Raw genomic sequence first — 19,985 nt, 5'->3', positions numbered from 1 at the left:
ATCATGAAGCCATTTAATGATGAATCCTTGTATTTTCTTGTCATGGGTTTGCCATGCATTTCCTTTCTCGAGTGTTAGGTTTCTCCTTGGTCCCATTCACTAAATCCCATAATCCTTTTGACATAAGCTCTATCTTTAGTTGTACTAGCTAGGTATGGAATGATTCACCCTCAAAATTTCATGGTATCTCTTTTGGACCCCATTATGATGCATTAAATGCTCCGATCGAGAAAGTCTTGCACATACAAGGCACTTTGGAGATTAATAGCCACAAAGCCTCGCTTGGTATGAGTTTTGCAACCACTCCTAACACTGCCTTAATGATTTACACTAATGCTTGTTAGATAATTATAGCTAGACAAAATTACAATGAGTTGCCAACGAAGCAAAAATATATCAATGCATAAGAGTATTTTGTACCCACAAATCTTGGGATAAGAAGAATCTCTTATTTCTTGAAATTTGACAGTGTGAATAAGCAATTAGTATTCCTTAAAAATACAAAGGTAACTTTCCAAACACCAAAGTGAAGGGTCAGAATTGCCTTGTTTGGAGCTTGAAGAGTAAACTTGAGACACATGTCTTCCACCTTAGCACAACATGGAGTTCCTCTCATTGTCTCTCAAAGGAGCGATGTTAGAATGCAACCGGCCCACAGCCCCTACCTTTGTGTAGCAGATAAGGAGGGGCTTAGGAGCAACTTGAAGGAAAAGCTGTTGGACCAGGCTCCCTCGTATAAGAGCAGGGGGGCATCACTACTTGGCTTGTGCATGACTCTACAGTGTTTTCCAAGGACCAAGGGCTATGATTAAGGTGGAGGTCACCGACACAACCGTTCGTGGCGCTTTTTGGGAAAGGGCGCCATCTTAGAGGCTTCACCCATAAAAATGTGAATATAGCAAGTGAGTTCAACATAAGGGGCTTCTAAACCATAGATTTTACCCTTATTTAACATACAAAAAGGTACCAAACAAAAGACATTTACATAGATTAAAAAGGAAAACGGTACATTTGATTCATAAAAAATCCAAGGGTTTTATAATAGGCCTTGAGCACACATCATACGGCTTCCATTGAATAAGTGACAACATTAAATAATAAGGAGAAACTTGCCTTTTTTTCCTTCTTCACAAAGCCCTCTCGATCTCAAACTAGCAATCGTAAAAGGTCGGTAAATGTACGCTTGAATCCTCAAAAAAGTGTATTATTGAAGGACCATGTTGGCATTGAAAGTTTCTTTTGGATTTTAAGTTAAACCCCCAACTCCTATTCCATAATCAACTCATAAGAGCTCTACCTAGTTGACACTCTTCAATAGAAAACGCTCTTAGGCTCTAGCTCTCACCTTAGAAACACTATCAAATCTCAAAAGTTCACTTTTCATGTCAATTTTCATTTAGCTCACACATGATCATACCTATCACACTAGTAACATGGGACATCTTGTTTGCTACAGTAAAAAATCAAGTCCGCTATGGCTCTCTTTGCCTCTAGACAGAGGTCAACCACATGTATTTTGCCACTGAGTACCATATATTGATGACCTTGTTCGGTCACAGCATTAGCCACAATCTCAACCTCTTTACATAATCTAGCGCTTCCAGCCTATCGGTCAACATGGACATTAAAACAACCCTGGCCTCTTGTACTAGCACCTTGTATCATGAACAAGATCACACAAAAACATGGACTCCATCTTGTCAAACGTCCTTCATACCATTCAGTGGATTTGGGGGGGGAGAGGGATGTCGGTGCACTTGGTGCTTTGTAAGAAAAAGCAAAAAAAACTTCATTCACAAACATCATTTTTACCCCCGTCAATTCAGACGCACAGTCCCGTGCGCACTCAGGGCTTTATACTCAAGACCATGTAAGCGAGGAGAGACTACAGCAAGATATTGATAGATTGCTTTGGCCCCACACCCATGGGGCCCATTTTGTAATTTAAACAATTGGCATTTTTTTGATACATACACAGCGGCTCCATCAATGATGTCATTACCAGCACAAAAACCGCAGCTCAACTCCTTTTTAAAAATAGCTTTTCTGTGGTGGTGAGGCACAATAATAGATAGGTGTACAAAACCAAGCTTCCATGTTCACCTAGAGATCGCAGATCCACCCACTGATGTAGGTATTCCAGCTGCTTGCATCTCTTTCAATGCCGATGCTAACCAATCTAAACCTTCATACAAACCTTCTCCTTTTGGTGCACACGTGCCTTGAATATGCCATCTTCTGTTGCGAAGGTTGAAGAGACCGAATGCCTCGCAAACTTCAGCAGGCGACATCGCTCCTTTCTGCTCAAGATGACGGATTAATATAGATTTATAGAACATGAAGAGCTCTTAAAATTTTGAGAGAATATACCATGTCTTGCTTATTCGCAAACACTAGTATTGCGCTGTTCCTCATCAATGGGTCATTCACAATAGCCTGCATGACAGAAGCGCCTTACATCCCTTATAGTTCAAGTAAAAACTACTACCAGCTTACGACGCAAAACATCCATTCATAAAGAGCATGCAATTAACGTGGCTATCAAATTACACCACAGAACACATTACAAATGAGACTCTATGGAGCCATTTCGACCGCACATGGCTGGCATGGCAGTTATCTGCCAGTGAAGGCCTAAAAACCTAAAGCCTTAAAGTGCCACTCGATAAATTATCACATGGAGAGGTAGCCTGCTGTACAGCTGCAGCCCAGTGAGCCCACCACCTCATCTCTAATTCGAAGTTGTTATGGCTAAAATATGCAGTCAGGCGAGAGGACCAGCACTGCTTTCTACAAAAGGCCCCCATTTTAAATTCAGATTTAAAGGAAAACAGCCACATAGGGAGATATCCTGCAGTATAGTTGCAGCCCACCACCTCATGTCTACTTCGAAGTTGTTAGGGCTAAAATATTCAGAGTACAGCGAGAGGACCAACAGTGGTTTCCACCGAGAGCACCCCCATTATAAGATTCTGATTTAAAGGAAAACAGGAAAGAAAAAGCTGAGAGTAAAAATCAGAGATACGTCAATAACTTTCGGTCTAAAATAGCTCTCTTTCTAGAATAAATCAGGCCTATCTCTCTCTCTATAGAATATGCGAACTGCTTTCTTCGTCCTGGACGATTCTCTCTATCTAGAATCTGCTATTTTTCTCTCTAGATTGTTTTGAAATCATTCTGAAACATTCTCTCTCTAGAATTGAAAAACTGTTTTTTTGTCCCTCTTGATTTTCATCCCCAAACAGCACGGTCCTTTTCTTTTCCCCAAAAAGCATGTGCTTCTTGCTTTCCCTGAAAAGCACTTGCTTTTGTTCTCTGTATTTAAATTCTGATTTTTCTTTAGAGCATATTTTTGTGTGTGCGCACGCGCTAAAAGTGTGAGGCTTTTAGGGAATTTCTTTTAGTTCTTGCTGTTTTTAGGGTATAGTCTTTATAAGAGCTGACTCTATACTCACATGCATTTGACCCCTTCAAACAATACACTGGTGCAAAGATACAAGTCACTGAACAATCATAATCACATTCACAACACTACCCATTGAGATCTTAGAACCATGATCATTGTTACTTATTTAGCAATCACATCCAGACCGCAATCATCTCTCATGAATATCTTGATGCACTAAATCTCATCACTCTGGATTCACATCAACAAGACAAAATGCTGCAGTCATTTCATCTTTCACACTGTCAGAATAGGCAGCGGAAGATGCAATGAAGACAAAAACTGGCCTCGAATCCAATGGACACTTTAACTCCAACCTGTCTCGTCTTCAATAAGATCCTCTTAACACTAGACAACACCTACAATGCCACACCCCAAGGTACACTACTGCTACTGGCGCACACGAGACCACTGACTCGGGGGCTACCCTAGCCACCTATGAAAGTGAGGCTCTCGTGGATTTTCTCCTGCAAAAGACTGATCTGGAAAACTAAGCAAGGCTGCCTATGATGTGGCTGCCCTCTAGAGATCATGGATCTCCTCCTCCCCTTTGCCTACACCAAGAGCAAGGTGCTTTGTATCTGCACGAATCTAGCGCCAGAAAGATGCTCCGCAATTTGCAGGTATCTGTACAGTGACACGTCAGCAACCTCCGTCAGATTTGCCACGTCAACATAATTCCGTGTTTTTTAGGCTGATTGTCCACGTCATCAGTTTTAAGGTTTGTGTTCCCCCTCAGCTGGTAGTCCAAAACTGAAATCTTTACTGGCCCTAGCCCCCATGGAGCCTTGCTACGTCACCAAACTTGTGACATCGGTCAACCATACCGAATTGAAACACTTACTTAAATTTTACCCACGATTTCAGAGCTTTACTTTACAGAAGCAAGGTCGACCACATGTCTAAGCATTGCCCTTCAAAAAATGTGCCGCCTTTCCTTCTTTGGAGCTTTAGAGAAATTGTCCCCAAAAAAACCGGTGTCAAACTGCTATATGTAGGAAAGGGCTCAATGGGAATCCTTGTAGCAATGTCAACCTTACTGCTCAACCCCCATCCTTGGAACTCTTTAGTCTTCTTTTTCTACTTCTCAAGGTTGTCGTACTAAGTGGCTCTAAACAGGTGATTCTCCTTCCTATCCTAAATGGTATCAAAAGTGTAGAAGTCACAGTCTCGACTATTGGAAAGAGGGCAAGGTCTCCTCCTTTGAACTGCTAGATTGCTCTTTGTACTTTCTAGACTTCTTGGATCTATTTTTCTTGGTCTTCCTCCGCTTTTTCCGTCTTTTCTCATCCTCACTAGAACTAGAGAAAAAGGAACTGCCAGAACTCTCTAGAGACGAAGAAGAACCGGGGTCATCCTCATAGCGAACACGCTCCTTGGATCCGCTAGCCGCCTCCAAACTCGATTTCCAACCCAAGTAACCGGGAAAATCCTTTGACTTGCTCTTCTTCCAAAAGTGCTTTTTGGATTTCATCATCTAACCGATCTTCTCCTCAAGAGCTTTGTCAAACTCTTCTTCCGAGTACAATTTCTCCTTTTCTGCACCCAACTTTCCTTTACTTTTCATGGCCGACTTGATAGGTGTGTGGATGGCCTTCTAGCATCGAAAGTGAACCGGGAAATCCTTTTGACTTGCTTTTCTTCCTAGAGTGCTTTTTGGATTTCATCATTTGACCGATCATCTCCTCAAGAGCTTTGTCAAACTCTTAATAGACTTGGACACCCCAAGCCAAAGATCTACTGCAACACACATGAGAGAAACTGAAAAAACTGAACAAAACTAAGAGAAAGACACGGCACGTCACTGTTGAGTTATGCGCCTATAGGTACTAGCCCCAAAGACTAGCGCCCCTTCTCAATATTTCTTTATTATTATGCTTCAAGAAGTACAATATCCTAGGGTCCTCTCCCCCCGCAGTGCAGTGAAGCTAACTTGATTGCAGATACGATCAATCACGCATAACCGACCTTGGCTCTTGAGTCGAGGTCCAAAGAACCTCCTTAAGAAGTATTGTGTGTTCGCATGATTAGTCAGCACGCATTGTTTGAGTGTTTCATTTGTGATAGTTTCTTGTATTTTCGTCACCGTCTTTATGTGTTCCCTTTCCACGGGCATGCCGTATTGTACGATGCACATGATTCACTCAAGGGTGAGCACAGATGTATACGGATCACTCTCAAAAAGAAACAAAGTTTGCATTCAAAGAATTCACATTGTTTCCCGATTATCAATTTTGTCAATCGCTTTTACATGTCTCTTCCTTGGCATGACACAATCTCAGAAAGAGCACAAGTAAGATTGTCCATCAAGCATCGGCATTTCCGTTGTGATTTGCCACAGTTGATAGGTTTAGGTCGAAAGGTCAAGATTCGATCCCACTTTTTGCGTGTGTTTGGTGAACGGTTTGGCAGTCCGTTACTTTGTTCATCTGCATTGCATGCGCAGTCTTTTCGGAAGAATAGTATTTTTACAGTCACTCTACATGGAATGGTTATGATTATGATTTTGTGTTGAAGATTCTCGAAAAGGTGGACCCACGACCATAGCCGCAATTGGAGCATTGAAGCCGCTACATATCACTTTGTGTCGCTTTCGGGGCGGCCCAAAGAAGCAAGCATTGCAGACCTTTATGAAGTTCAAGTATCGCACAACCCACGCATCAGAGTGGGCCGACGAAGAGTTCTTCTCAAGATTCCCGGAGTTGTTGGCGCACTCCCTCGACGCCATACACCTCGGTACCAATACCTCACTTATCAGCATTGTCTTCAACATAGACGAGTTGTACTCGTCGCAGACCTACCCGTCTTCGACATAGACCCGCATTACCCATTATTAACATCCCCGTCTTCGACATAGACCAGCAGTACCCGTCATCGACATCATCGTCGTCGACATAGACCATCAACACCTCGTCATCGACATCATCGTCTTCGACATAGAACCTCAGTACCTCCTCGGTACCCAGTACCGAGCATCAATAGCATCAGTATCCATTAGCATCAGCATCTCGACACTTAGTCATTGTAGTAGCATTTCTGCAAGAATAAAGAAAGTACTTTCTTTGGCAACAGAGCAAGGGGGACGTTGAGGGTTGGGACCCGACATCCCTATGTCGTCTCTCTTTCTCTCTCGTCTCTCTCTTTCTTTCAGTTCAGTTCAGTTCAGCTCTTTCAAGTGAAGTAAAGTGTCCCTTGTGTTTGTGTGCGGAGTACTAGATCCGAGAAAATCCTTATTCTCTTCCGTTGCACCTTACAATGCACATGCTCCAAGATCCATCTTTCTTTAGAACCAGTAACACACGCGAGTATCTTTATCCAAAATCCCAGATTACACATGGGTTCTTGAGAAAAATTTGACAAAGATAACACCTCTCAACAGGAAGGCAAACAAAAGTTGAAATCAGACGCGGGAACTGAAGAAAAGAATGAAGATTTGGGCAAATTTTTCAAGGGGTACAAATGTCAACTGCAGGTTGGCAAAGATTGATCAAGTACTCCAGACACCCGAGATTTGCGAAACACCTGAAAAATTACCCAATTGATGAGATACGGAACTGCTTACCAGAAGATGAACTAGATACTGGAGAGGACACTAAAAGGGATATTGATGTACTGACAATCTGGTTGTTTCTGATAGATAATCGAAAATAGGAGTTGAATGATTCTAGTGCATCAAGATTTCTATATGAATGAGATGACTAGATACTATGGTGAGCGGCGAGCGCATCAAGAGTTCCTACAGGATGCGATGGCTACAAAGGGATCTAGGTGCATCAAGACTTATGACGGATGAGATGACTAGATGATTGAAACAATGTGTTCAATATGAACTAAGTGACTAAATGAAGAACTTTGGAATAGGAATTTTCAAATATGATTCTGATATATGTATGAGATTACTGTTCTTTGGAAGAACTTGCTAGATGTGTGCAGATAACAGGTGAAATCGATGAATGGATGACGAAATTGGGAGCAATGACCGCTCCAGAATGAACCCAAGGATTATGAATGAGATGATGATGATTTTGAAGAAGTGACAATTTCCGAACGAACCTGAAGTGGAAGAGAACAAGGAGATACTCGTTCCGGAACAGATACTAGAAAGGAAAGAGAAAGGTAAAGTGAACGGTGGTTCTTAGCTAAGAACCATCCAGCATTGAATGCGAAATGGATGGAGGAGGAGGACCTAGCAAATACTCCTCAGATTTGGAACTTTACCTCGACGCTTTTGGTCTAGCTTTGGCTATTCCAGGAGTTCCCCGAGATCAGCGGGTTGAATCTGATGCAGGTGGGGAGTTACTCCGCTCCTTTGTCACAGATTACCTGGATTGAATAAAGTCACTGATTTCCCTTTGACTTCAGGGATACTGATGTGCTGACAGTATTCTACCGGATGACTTTACGAAAGAAGTGCTTCGAAATGGGATCCCCAAAAATAATTACTCGCACACGATAGTGCTTTAGTAACTTTTGATGACCAGTTGCTTTTGGGATCCCTTGCTTTTGAGTTTAACTGCTTTTGGGGCTCTTCTTTTGGCATCCCTTTGTAAGAATAAAAGGAACCCAAGGGCCTCACTCTGCAGAGCATCTGGACAAAGTCTAAGAGCCAAGGACCCGCGGGAGTTGTACTTTGATCAAACATTAATATAAAAGAAATACCAAAAGGAGCACGAGTCTTTGGGGCCAATCTCTCTAGGCACAGAACTACGTCGGGCCATCTCGACTCAAATTTTGAAGTTGTGAAGTATTTTAAGTGATTTTCTCGTGTCCTGTCGGATTCCCGGCTTGGGGTGCCCAAGTCTGTGACACCGGAGGACAGCTCATCACAGGATTTTGGAGAATTAAATGGTAGCACATCCAAAGGTTCCGATGAACTAAGGGAACCATATGCAAGTTCGTCAAAGGATTCCAAAGAAAGGGGATCGGATGATAGTAGGTCTTAGGGTCCCGATGATTATGACTGACTTGCCACCGGACAAGGGAAGCTAGCGAAGCTACCCACAGGTCCAAGGGCACAAGGAAAGAAGGGATACAGAGAATCAGCTGGTGGATCAGAGACTTCCCCAGACTCTGGGTACGATTTTTAAAGAAGATCAGTATGGCCTAGATCTGGATACTACTTTTGCCAAGGTGCACGAGGCTCTTGAGAAGTCTCAAGCACGGCATAAGAAGGCATCCGACAAGATTCGACATGACTTGCTGTCACAAAATGGGAGCGTAAACGAGCACTTAGAAATCTGAAAAATATAATACTTTGCAAACATGAGAGAAGGGAGAAGATCGACACAGTATTGGGGACCAGAAGATGGGCTGGTCCCCCCCCCGTTAAAAGTATTCTTTATTCAGGGAGAATTCTTTTACAAGCACGAGAACCCGAGAAAACCCCTCCGTTCTGTAATCTTAGACCCGAAGGTCCTACTTTCCCGTAAAGGGCTTGGGCACAAGGTCGTTCCTTCCCGTAAGGGACTTAGGCGCGAAGCCGAACTTTCTCGTAAGGGACTTAGGTGTGAAGCCGTACTTCCAGTGAGGGGCTTTCCCGTAAGACGGGAGATTCCTGCAAAACAAACCACACAAATCAACAATTCTCAATGCGTATCAACACCTTATACCTGTCGCTCCTTGCTCGGAAAAGCGACCTCCGTACTCAGTCGTCACACGAACACCTGCAATTTCCGTCGCCAACCTCTGCTCCAGAATCCCACCGCTAGCTTCTTCTGCTGCTTCCGGCGTGTCCAAGAAACTGAACGCTGGCTGCTACTTTATAGGGCCTGGCACCCGGCGGGAATAGAGGCCGAAAAAGCAGAACCCTGGCGCCCTAGAGAGAGGAGAGAGAAAGATCGCCGAATCAGCCCCCCCCCCTTGCGTAGCTTTTTAGCGCTGGATTTTTTTTAAGAAGAGCCTTGCTTTATTTTATTATAATAGGGCTGGTCACTTAAAAGTGGCCGGCCACTTTATAAAATAAGGTGTGAACCTATTCAAACTTTAAAAACTCACTGAGTTAGTGAAAATAATGCTACAAGAACACATTCCAGGCGTCCCCGGGTGTAGAATACGGCACAGATGCAATACAGACACAGACTCCTCGCGGGAAAACATCTGCCCTCCCGCGAATGTTCCTGCTTTTCGTAAAAAGCTTCATTGAACCCATCTTTATTCTTGTGCTTGCGTTCTTACGCGTATTTTCTTACTCAGTTCGGATTTCCTCCTTAGCCTACGGGATGCCCCTTACTGATGCACCCGTCACCCATCATGTGACGCATCAGGGGCACTCATAACCTGACCCTTTCCACCGAACTTACGGAAACTCCTTCGCGATGTTTACCGTCACCCATCAAATGACACATCAGAGTTGTCCGTTCTTGATGGCAGTTCCTGTAGCTACAATCTTTTAACAGTTCTTAGTACACACAATAAAATATCCTAAAAAAGAGATTAATCATTAAAAATAAGAAAATAGTCCAATTAGCAACATCCCTCTGGCTTCTAAACAGTTGACCTCAACTGTAGTGCTTGGACATATACCCCCAGTATCTCGGGATAAGCTGCTAATTCCTCTTGCGTCATCCACTGAGCATCTAGATTCGAATAGTTCTTAAACTTAACCAAATACTTCCGTGTTATCTTTCCGGATTTGAGAGGCCGCTCCTGATGACTTACTATATGCTTCGGTTGGAGTATTTCTTCTGTTTCCTCAACCTCAGGAGGTTCCTCAGCACTAGGCTGGCTCGGAGGCGGTCCCATATACGACCGGAGTAAACTGACATGGAAAGCATTATGGATCTTCCAATTAGGCGGTAGCTCTAATCGGAAGGTGACATCATTCACTCGCTCGGTGATCTTAAACGGCCCATAATAACGGGTAGAAAGTTTTACCACCTTACCTTTATGAGATGCTTGTTTCTTAAGTCTTGCCTTCTCAAACTTGAGTAAGACTAACTACCCGACTGTTAAGTCTAGATTCCTCGTGTGCTTGTCTGCAGCTTTCTTATGCTTTTCCTGATAGCGTAGAATAGCTCTCCTAACTTGCCCGTAGGCTGTGTCCAAATCCCGGACAAATTCATCTGCTGCAAAGATCTTATCCTTAGTTAAAAGGGTCGGTGGAAGCAAAGGCTTACCATAGAGAATCTCAAAAGGTGCTTTCCCCGTCGATGAGTGTATGGTATTGTTATACGCATACTCGACAAGAGGCAAATATTTCTCCCAGTCAGATTGCCGGTCTGACACATAAGCTTTTAACATATCCAATACTGTGGAATTGGCTATCTCACTTTGCCCGTCCGTTTGAGGATGGTAGGCAGATGAAAAATTCAGCTTCGTACCAAGATTATCCATCAAGGCACGCCAAAAATTTCCTGTCATGCGAGGATCTCGATCACTCACAATAGACTTAGGCATTCCATGATGCTTAAAGATCTGTGCCACGAAGACCCTAGCCATATGATCTGCTTTGATCGTTTTCTTGTCTGGTATAAAGTGTGCTTGCTTGCTAAACCTGTCCACAATGGTCCACATCGCGTCATTTCCAGTCTGAGTTCTAGGGAGGTCCATGATGAAGTCCATGGCAATACTTTCCCAAGGTTCATTAGGCACAGGCAATGGTTGTAGCAACCCAGGCGTCTTATGCCGATCATACCTCACTTTTTGGCAAACCAAGCATTCCCTGACATACTTATCAATGTCTGTTTTAAGGCTAGGCCAAAAGAAATATCTTTCCATTGCTAAGGTCGTAGGGAGGATACCTCGATGACCCGCATAAGGCGAAGTGTGTGCTTCATCCATGATCTTCTTTCTTAATGGTTCCGCCACACATATGGCCTGATGGTGGTAGAGATAATTGTCCCGAATGGAATAAGGAAACTCATTCTCTTCACGATGTAGCTTTCCCCAAATGGTGGAAAAGTCTGGATCATTCGGATACAAATCCGGTAGTGCTTCTAATTCTTGGTGATACACCGAAGTGATAGCATTCACCCTTGGCTGCCTAGACAATGCGTCCGCGACCACATTCTTACTCCCAGCCGTGTGAAGGATCTGGAAGTGAAACATAGACAAAAAGTTTGCCCACCTCATCTGCTTCTCAAATAGTTTCCTTTGCGTAAGAAAATACCGCAAACTCTGGTGATCAATCTTGATCACAAAATCCGCTCCTAAAAGATAGTGCTTCCAGTTGGATAAGGCATGAATCACAGTCGTGAGTTCCTTTTCGTAGATTGATGCATGCAACTCTGCATCCTTAAGCCGTCTGCTTTCGTAGGCCACTGCATGGCCTTCTTGGTTTAACACTGCTCCGATGCAATCACCTGAAGCATCGCAGTGAACCTCAAATGGTTTCCTTAAGTCAGGCACTATCAAAATAGGTCCATGGCTTAGCAAGTACTTGAGCCGATCAAAAGCTCCTTGTTGTCTCGATCCCCATCTGAAAGGAATCTTCTTCTTTGTCAAATCATGAAGTGGTCCTGCTACACGAGCAAATCCTCGGACAAACCTTCGATAATACGAACATAATCCCAAGAAACTATATACATCATGTACCGCAGTGGGAATAGGCCAATCTTCTACCACTCGGATCTTGGTAGGATCCATACTCACTTGATTGTGAGAGACTATATGGCCGAGATAGTGTATCTTTGAGAGAAAGAACTCGCTCTTCTTTACTTGGTGAGCCCAAGGCTCTTTTTGCGATTCCTGAACGCAAAAGCCACCACGTGGCACTAGATAAAAATTTATTAAAAAAATCAATGCCATGAAAAGCTCTAAAAAAAACTCCGCGCGAAAAGCTCAAAAGCAGATTCAACAAACCTGTGTCCTCAGCCATCCTTCAATCATAGCAGCTTTGTGCGCAACAACCTTACACAGCTCATTTCTGCAACGCAACTAGTTATGGATAGCATTATGCCGCTCCAAGATTATATAATCTGATGCAAAAGGTCCATGCCTAATTCTCAAGACACACCAATTCTTTTCCGCACAGTTTGCCTGTGCAACAGTAAGCCGGGCAAAACAAGAAAGGAGTACCGGAGACCTTTCAAACCCTGGTTATATTTCGTAGATCATCAAGTTGGAGGATACTTTGGATGCTTGCCGATGTGATGAGCATTCTCAAAGATCATATATTTCGTGCGATCAGCCAATGGCAGAGGTCTGTTCTAGTGCTACTGAAACAAAAGATAATCAAATTTCAATCGATGATCAATTGGCCTAATCTGGAGTTGAACCACCAAAACTCATTGTCTTCGTAGGCTCATCAACACATTTTTCTACTGATGCTATCAGGCTGTTGGCGATGCAGACGGAAGAGGCCGAAGAAATGGAAAGAATAAATGTCGAAGTGGACACAGATCCTATGAGCAAAGGTCCATGAACGTAGCAACTATCGGATCAAGTTCAGATGGTTGCAAATATAGACATCAATTTGCTATCGATACATAACGCAAGTTAGTCAACAAGGAGACAAGAAGATATAATTGCTGCCCAAAGCAGCTTACAACTCTGAGAGAGAGAGAGAGAGAGAGAGAAGGTAATATCGATCATAGAACATAGATCATAGAGTTACATCTACATGTTTTGTGTATGGCAGGGAGGACATATATTCACAACAGTGCACGTTCCAATTGCACAAGTGCGACTCCAATTCAACAACATTGCAAGGTCCGTTATCTGCATCCAATTTTCCATGCGCATGCGTTTGCTTGGCACAACACATAAACGCTACGGGGCAGGGCACGGCTTTCGTTTCTTATAATTTTTTGGAGAGACCACAGTGCCAGCTCTCCACCATACTTTTGTATGGCACCTTTGTATGACGTGCACAATATACTTTGCACTTTCAGTGTGACGTTTCATTGCAAGACGATATGTTTAACTATTCACAATGCTTTTTTGTAGCTTGACTCACATATCGACCTATAGATTGAACAATCAAAAGGAAGGAGTATAACATTGCAGGTTCGTAAAGCACCTCATTTATTGTTACAGTTCATTCATGCTTTATCTACTTGTTTTAGAATTTTTTGCATTACTTCCTTTGCTTTGGTTTATTTGGATCTCGCTTTCAGAACTATACACTCAATGCCGATCAACATCTGCACGTGAGTTACACGCAACTTTTTGCATACGGTTGCTTGCCAAATGTATGTGATATATTACAGTAGTAAATACACAAGTAGTGAATGCATGTGGTGTATCACAGTAGTGATTTCACCTTGTACATCTTTACTTTAGCTCTGAATAATTTATGCCATACTAGGTGTTTAAATAATTGATGCCATACTATATATGTCCTCGTTTCTCTCGTACTAGGTGTCGGTTATAAAATTCTCAATATCTAGAAGATTACAGTCCAAGCATCAATAAGCTAAAGAGAAAACTGCAACAAGCTTGAAACTAGCTTACCGTCCATATGCTAGGTCATGGTTCTGCTTCTCAAGCACGACAATCAACCGAGCAAAAAACAACGGACATTGAATACACCGTCTACTCCATCACATGCTGCCAAAACAGACGAAAGTACATAGGTGTCACAAACAATTTTGAAAGACCAAAGGCGGAGCACACTCGACAACCACCTTCAAAAATGCGATCCGACGTTGTTCGCTACCAGCCATTTGATGAAAACTTTATTTTTGACATACTTTCCGTCTCCAAGAATTTACATGTAGCACGTACACTAGAAAAAACATTCATCGGTACACATAATAGTACAAGTTCATTTGGATATAATATTCTTCGAGCTCATCCCCCTCACTGCAAGAAATACATATTCTTGAAAAAAAACAAAAAGATCTAAATTATATTTGTCACTGTCGTGCACGTCTCAATGAAATCTGATTTCCTGTCTGCTAACACAACATCCTTTTTAATTATTACCCAAACAAACCATTCGCAAAATTCCTATCAAGTAGTCTTGTTCATTCGTTATTAAAAACTCATGTCTATCTCTGTTGTTTCACATTTAAATTAATTTCGGATCCTCTCATTTAAACCAAGAAAAAAATACCAAACACCGATTTCTCTCTCCTTCCTCATTTACTGTTCCCATAACACATTCGCAAAATTCACAACAAATACATTGGTTTTTTCATCACAAAAAAACACGTAGCATTTGTCAAATTTCTATATGCTTTTCACACAGTGCTGCTTCTTCCTTCAAATGTTAAATGTCAATTTCCATATGTGCTACTGTATTCTATAGATGTTACATAGCAAGGCCCACCAAGCAAGACTAGTTGCATTCACATGCAACTCATGCTTTCGCAATTCTTGAAACACTAAGTCCAAGTGCTTCCGATGTTCCTCTTCTGACTTAGAGAAGATGAGTATGTCGTCAAAGAATACTCCCGTAAAAGCTCGATACGGGCTGAAAATGCGGTCCTCATGCGATTGAACGTCATAGGAGCATTGGTCAAGCCGAAAGGCATTACCAAAAATTCATATAGTCCAAAGGTTGTGCGGAAAGCAGTCTTATGGACATCCTCAGGGGCGATCCGTATCTGATGATACCCACTCTTTAAGTCTATGCGACTAAAGACACTTGCACCCTGCAACTTATCAAGTATATCATCAATCCGAGGGATCGAAAAGCCATTCTTGATCGTGATCTTGTTTAAAGACCTATAGTCTATGCACATTCGAAACGTGCCATCTTTCTTCTGCACCAGTAAAACTAGAGAGCAGTAGGGTGAAGCACTGGGCCGTACTAACCCTTTCTCTAGAAGCTCATTAACTTGCTTCAAAATTTCCTCATGCTGAGCAAGACTCACCCGATAAGGGAGTTGATTGGGAGGCGAGCTACCAGGTATGAGATCTATGCAGTGATCTTCCGGGCGTACCGGAGGGAGTTCATCAGGAAGTGTTTCCGTGAAACAATCTTTGTACTTTTCAATAAATTGAAGACGCTTAATTTCCAGACTAGAGAGAGAGTCCCTACTAGTTTTATCCTTCTCAGGTGCGAAAATCAAGTAAGCAGAAACACGCTTCTTCATTTCTTTCTTAATGGAGATATGGCTTACAATTGGGAACTGCCAATCTCCTGCATCAACATGAATCTTTATTTTCTTACCCCCATGATCAAAAGTGAGGGTCTTTTCCACATAATCGGGAATAGGTGTCATGTGGAAGTGCCATGGCATACCCAAGATGATATCACATCCCTCGATGGGTTCCATCAAAAATGATTCGCGGTCCTTGTACTCGCCAATCCGAAGATTGAGCTGTCCTTGCATGGGAGTTGCATTGGTTGTCAACCCTCGAATGCCGATCCGGATGTAACCGATGTGCCAAGCTGAGCCGGTGTGAGGCACAATCGTTCCACAATATCTAGGGAGATGAAGTTATCCGTGGATCCTGGATCATAAAGAATCAGTACTCGCTGGTTGTTCAAAGACCCCCAACCCTTCAGAGTTGACGCTTCCCTTTCACCGTTTCTGTGTTTCCTTGAACATCTGGAATTGAGTTCGAGCTTGGTGGTGCGGGTTCCTTCCTTGCTTTCTCTTGCCTCGTAGAGGCTTGTTCTTGCCATTGCTGCTCTAGCGGGCAATCTGGTTTCATATGTCCTTTCTCGCCACAATAGAAGCATCTTCCTTCCTCTCTGAAAGTTTGAAGTTGAGTAGGAGAAAGATACTTAGTTCGCTTGCCATTGCCCTCTGGCTTCTTAGAGTGATCATCGTCCCTAGGTGGAGGACGTTTTCTTCCTTGGCCTCCTTGGTCATCATAGACCCCTCTTTGTCTTGCACGGTAAGTGCTATGCTCCATTTTTCTGGGTGTCCCGGTTGAGTGTAAATCCTCAACAATGATTGCTGACTCCATCATCCTCTGAAGAGTATCATGCAGATACACTTTCATACTCTTTCGAAGCTGCGGTTGGAGACCCACTTCGAACTTTCGTTTCTTTTCCTCGTCGGGAGTGACCTTCAGAAGAACCGACCAATCCTTGTCCACATAAGTTGTTACTCTTTCATGTTCCTTCTAGGCAAGCCAGTCCAGTTCCTTCCGTATGTCCTGCTCGAAGTGAGGTGGAAGAAATTGTTCATAAAATTCAGATTTGAAGCTCTCCCAAGTTCTGGCCTGAGAACCTTCCAGAATCTTGGCTAACCACCAATTACTTGCCGTTTCCTTGAGGTGCATCCCCACATGGCGTAATTTGGATCTTTCTGTGAAGTGCCCATTGGTAAAGGCGACTTCAAACTGCCTGATGAAGGACAGTGCTTTGGAGATGTCTCTCTGTCCGTTGTAGGTTTCGAACTTGATGTCCTTGTCACCCGATTTGAAGACTCTCATGCGATGTTGAGACTTGCGACCATGCTTATTATCGAGGCTTATCTTTAGATTGATGTAGGGTAGTAGTAGTAGCGGCTTCCTTCTTCTGTCGAGATGATCGAGAAGTAGAAGTATAATCAGGAGAGTAGGATGGAGATGAGATAGAGATGTCCTTGCTCTCGTCTAGCAAACAGAGCGCTTTTTCCTGGCCTTTCCTTGGAGTAGGCCGTTCATTCCGATCCGAAGATCCTTTGTGCACCTCAGCACGTTCTTCTTCTCTTTCCTCCTGTGATCTCACGCCAACAATGTTGTCTGGATGCTTGGCTGCATCAGTTCCATTCGTTTTCTTCATTCCGCCCAAGAGCTTTTGGACGTCTGGCAACCGTAAGATTTGTTGCAAATCCGCAAGCTAAGCTTGCACTTGTTGAAGCTCCTCTTCAACGCTTCTCCCTTGGCCCGACATGGTTCTTCCCGGAATCGTCCTTCTTTGCAGAGAAAGAGAGGAGTCCGAGCTCTGATACCACTGTCACAAAACGGGAGCGTACACGAGCACTTAGAAATCTGAAAAATATAATACTTTGCAAACATGAGAGAAGGGAGAAGATCGACACAGTATTGGGGACCAGAAGATGGGCTAGTCCCCCCCCCCCCCCCCCCGTTAAGAGTATTCTTTATTCAGGGAGAATTCTTTTACAAGCACGAGAACCCGAGGAAACCCCTCCGTTCTGTAATCTTAGACCCAAAGGTCGTGCTTTCTCGTAAAGGGCTTGGGCACAAGGCCGTTCCTTCCCGTAAGGGACTTAGGCGCGAAGACGTACTTTCTCGTAAGGGACTTAGGCGTGAAGCCGTACTTCCCGTGAGGGGCTTTTCCGTAAGACAGGAGATTCCTGCAAAACAAACCACACAAATCAACAATTCTCAATGCGTATCAACACCTTATACCTGTCGCTCCTTGCTCGGAAAAGCGACCTCCGTACTCAATCGTCACACGAACACCTGCAATTTCCGTCGCCAACCTCTGCTCCAGAATCCCACCGCTAGCTTCTTCTGTTGCTTCCGGCGTGTCCCAGAAACTGAACGCTGGCTGCTACTTTATAGGGCCTGGCACCCGGTGGGAATAGAGGCCGAAAAAGCAGAACCCTGGCGCCCTAGAGAGAGGAGAGAAAGATCGCCGAATCAGCCCCCCCCCCTTGCGTAGCTTTTTAGCGCTGGATTTTTTTTAAGAAGAGCCTTGCTTTATTTTATTATAATAGGGCTGGTCACTTAAAAGTGACCGGCCACTTTATAAAATAAGGTGTGAACCTATTCAAACTTTAAAAACTCACTGAGTTAGTGAAAATAATGCTACACGAACACATTCCAGGCGTCCCCGGGTGCAGAACACGGCACAGATGCAATGCAGACAGACTCCTCGCGGGAAAACATCTGTCCTCCCGCGAATGTTCCTGCTTTTCGTAAAAAGCTTCATTGAACCCATCTTTATTCTTGTGCTTGTGTCCTTCCGTCTATTTTCTTACTCAGTTCGGATTTCCTCCTTAGCCTACGGGATGCCCCCTTACTGATGCACCCGTCACCCATCATGTGACGCATCAGGGGCACTCGTAACCTGGCCCTTTCCACCCAACTTACGGAAACTCCTTCGCGATGTTTACCGTCACCCATCAAATGACACATCAGAGTTGTCCGTTCTTGATGGCAGTTCCTGTAGCTACAATCTTTTAACAGTTCTTAGTGCACACAATAAAATATCATAAAAAAGAGATTAATCATTAAAAATAAGAAAATAGTCCAATTAGCAACACTTGCGGCTTAAGAAGGATGATTTGGGTGCTCTTACGGCTAGAGAAGGCACGCCTTAGGAAACAAAAGGGAAAGGAACAGCTTTTCCAAAGCTAAGAATGCGATATTGTGGCCCTTTCCAGATTCAAGAGAAGATAAATGATATCTCCTTCAAACTGAAGTTGCCAGAAACTTGGAAGATTCACATTGCTTTTCATGTGAGTCTCTTTAAAAAATAAAAAATAAATAAAAGCCAAGGGTGAGGTGTTAGTCGACAAGGAGCCTGAATTGGAAAAGAGCGAGGAGATTCTCAAGTTGGAACAAATATTGGCTCACCAGAAAAGAAAAGAGAAAGGTAAAGTGAACTGCAGTTCTCAGTTCAGAACCATCCGGCACTGAATGCGAAGTGGATGGAGGAGGAGGACCTAGCAGATACTCCTCAGATTTGGAACTTTATCTTCAGATTTTCGGTCTAGCTTCAACTATTCCGAGAGATCCCGTGGATCAGCAAGGTTAAATAGCAAGGTTAAATCTGGTGCAAACAGGACTGCACAAGAGGGGAGTCACTCCGATCCTTTGTCGCAGGTTACCCATATGGAATAAAATCACTGATTTTCCTTTGATTTCAGGGATATTGATGGGCTGAGAGTATTCTGCTAGATGACTTTATGAAAGAAGTACTCCGACATGGGAATTCCCGGGACTAATTTTGATTGATAAACACTCTGACGTGTGACTGTGTTTGAGTGCACGAGTGAAAGACGAAATGATTGCAACATTTTTCTCTTGAGAATCTCTATAGACATGACCGCAATGAGAATTAGTTAATCCGACATCAGTGAGGTCCGGGATGCATCGATAAGCGATTGCTAAATACATTGCTGGCAGTCATGGTCTGCGATTTGGAATGAATTTTTATGTGATTGATTTGAATGTGATATGAACGTTCAGTGACTGTCGTCTTTGTGCAAGTGTTGGATTTGTGTCGTCTAGTGTGTCGGTACTCAGTTAGTGTCTATTGAGCTTTTTTTGGCTTATGTCTGTTTTTGCACGCATAATCGAGGGCAATTACAATTCTTTCAAGAGGGGGGTATGTCACAAACTGATGACATGGCATGACCACCCACGACAGCGACTGTACGGACATGTCGCAATTCACACTGACAGGCTCTACGGACGGCCGAAATTTGCGTTGACATGCTGACGTGGCAACATTACAGATTTTTGTGTATGCGCTGATAGGTGCTGACGTGGCAGGTTGTGCAAATTTTCGAAAATTACACTGACAGCCTTTAGGCTAGTAGCTTTTGAGTTTATTGCTTTTGGACAAATTGCTTTTTGGGACTGCTTTTGGGCATCCCTTGTAAGAATAAAAGAGCCCTTGAGGCCTCACTCTTCAAAGCATCTGGACGTAGATTCAGAGAGCAGAGGTCCCTCGGGAGTTGTATTTTGCAATGATTAATAATAAAGAGATACCGAAAAGAGGCGCCAAACTTTGGGGCCAATA

At 43.3% G+C, this 19,985-nt stretch overlaps 2 protein-coding genes across 2 annotated transcripts in view; both read right to left on the bottom strand.

The window, feature by feature from the left end:
- Positions 1–1,883: 1,883 nt before the first annotated feature.
- The window catches only part of LOC147444128 (uncharacterized), a 70,383-nt gene continuing 52,281 nt past the window's right edge, over positions 1,884–19,985 (bottom strand). Inside the window, exons 5-6 of the mRNA XM_086526850.1 lie at positions 2,371–2,436; positions 1,884–2,300 (exon numbers count right to left, since the gene is read on the bottom strand). Coding sequence (XP_086382976.1) covers positions 2,100–2,300; positions 2,371–2,436 — 267 coding nt within the window. The 3' untranslated portion in view covers positions 1,884–2,099. The remainder of the gene's footprint in view (positions 2,301–2,370; positions 2,437–19,985) is intronic.
- The window catches only part of LOC147444129 (uncharacterized), a 60,768-nt gene continuing 43,425 nt past the window's right edge, over positions 2,643–19,985 (bottom strand). Inside the window, exons 3-4 of the mRNA XM_086527644.1 lie at positions 2,922–2,972; positions 2,643–2,783 (exon numbers count right to left, since the gene is read on the bottom strand). Of these exons, the coding sequence (XP_086383770.1) occupies positions 2,643–2,783; positions 2,922–2,972 (192 nt within the window). The remainder of the gene's footprint in view (positions 2,784–2,921; positions 2,973–19,985) is intronic.

Source organism: Adiantum capillus-veneris, chromosome 13 (assembly GCF_014529385.1).
Source record: "Adiantum capillus-veneris isolate H3 chromosome 13, ASM1452938v2, whole genome shotgun sequence".
Lineage (NCBI taxonomy): Eukaryota > Viridiplantae > Streptophyta > Polypodiopsida > Polypodiales > Pteridaceae > Adiantum > Adiantum capillus-veneris.
The sequence above is the reverse complement of the archived record's forward strand: the minus strand, read 5'-3'. Positions and strand labels throughout refer to the sequence as shown.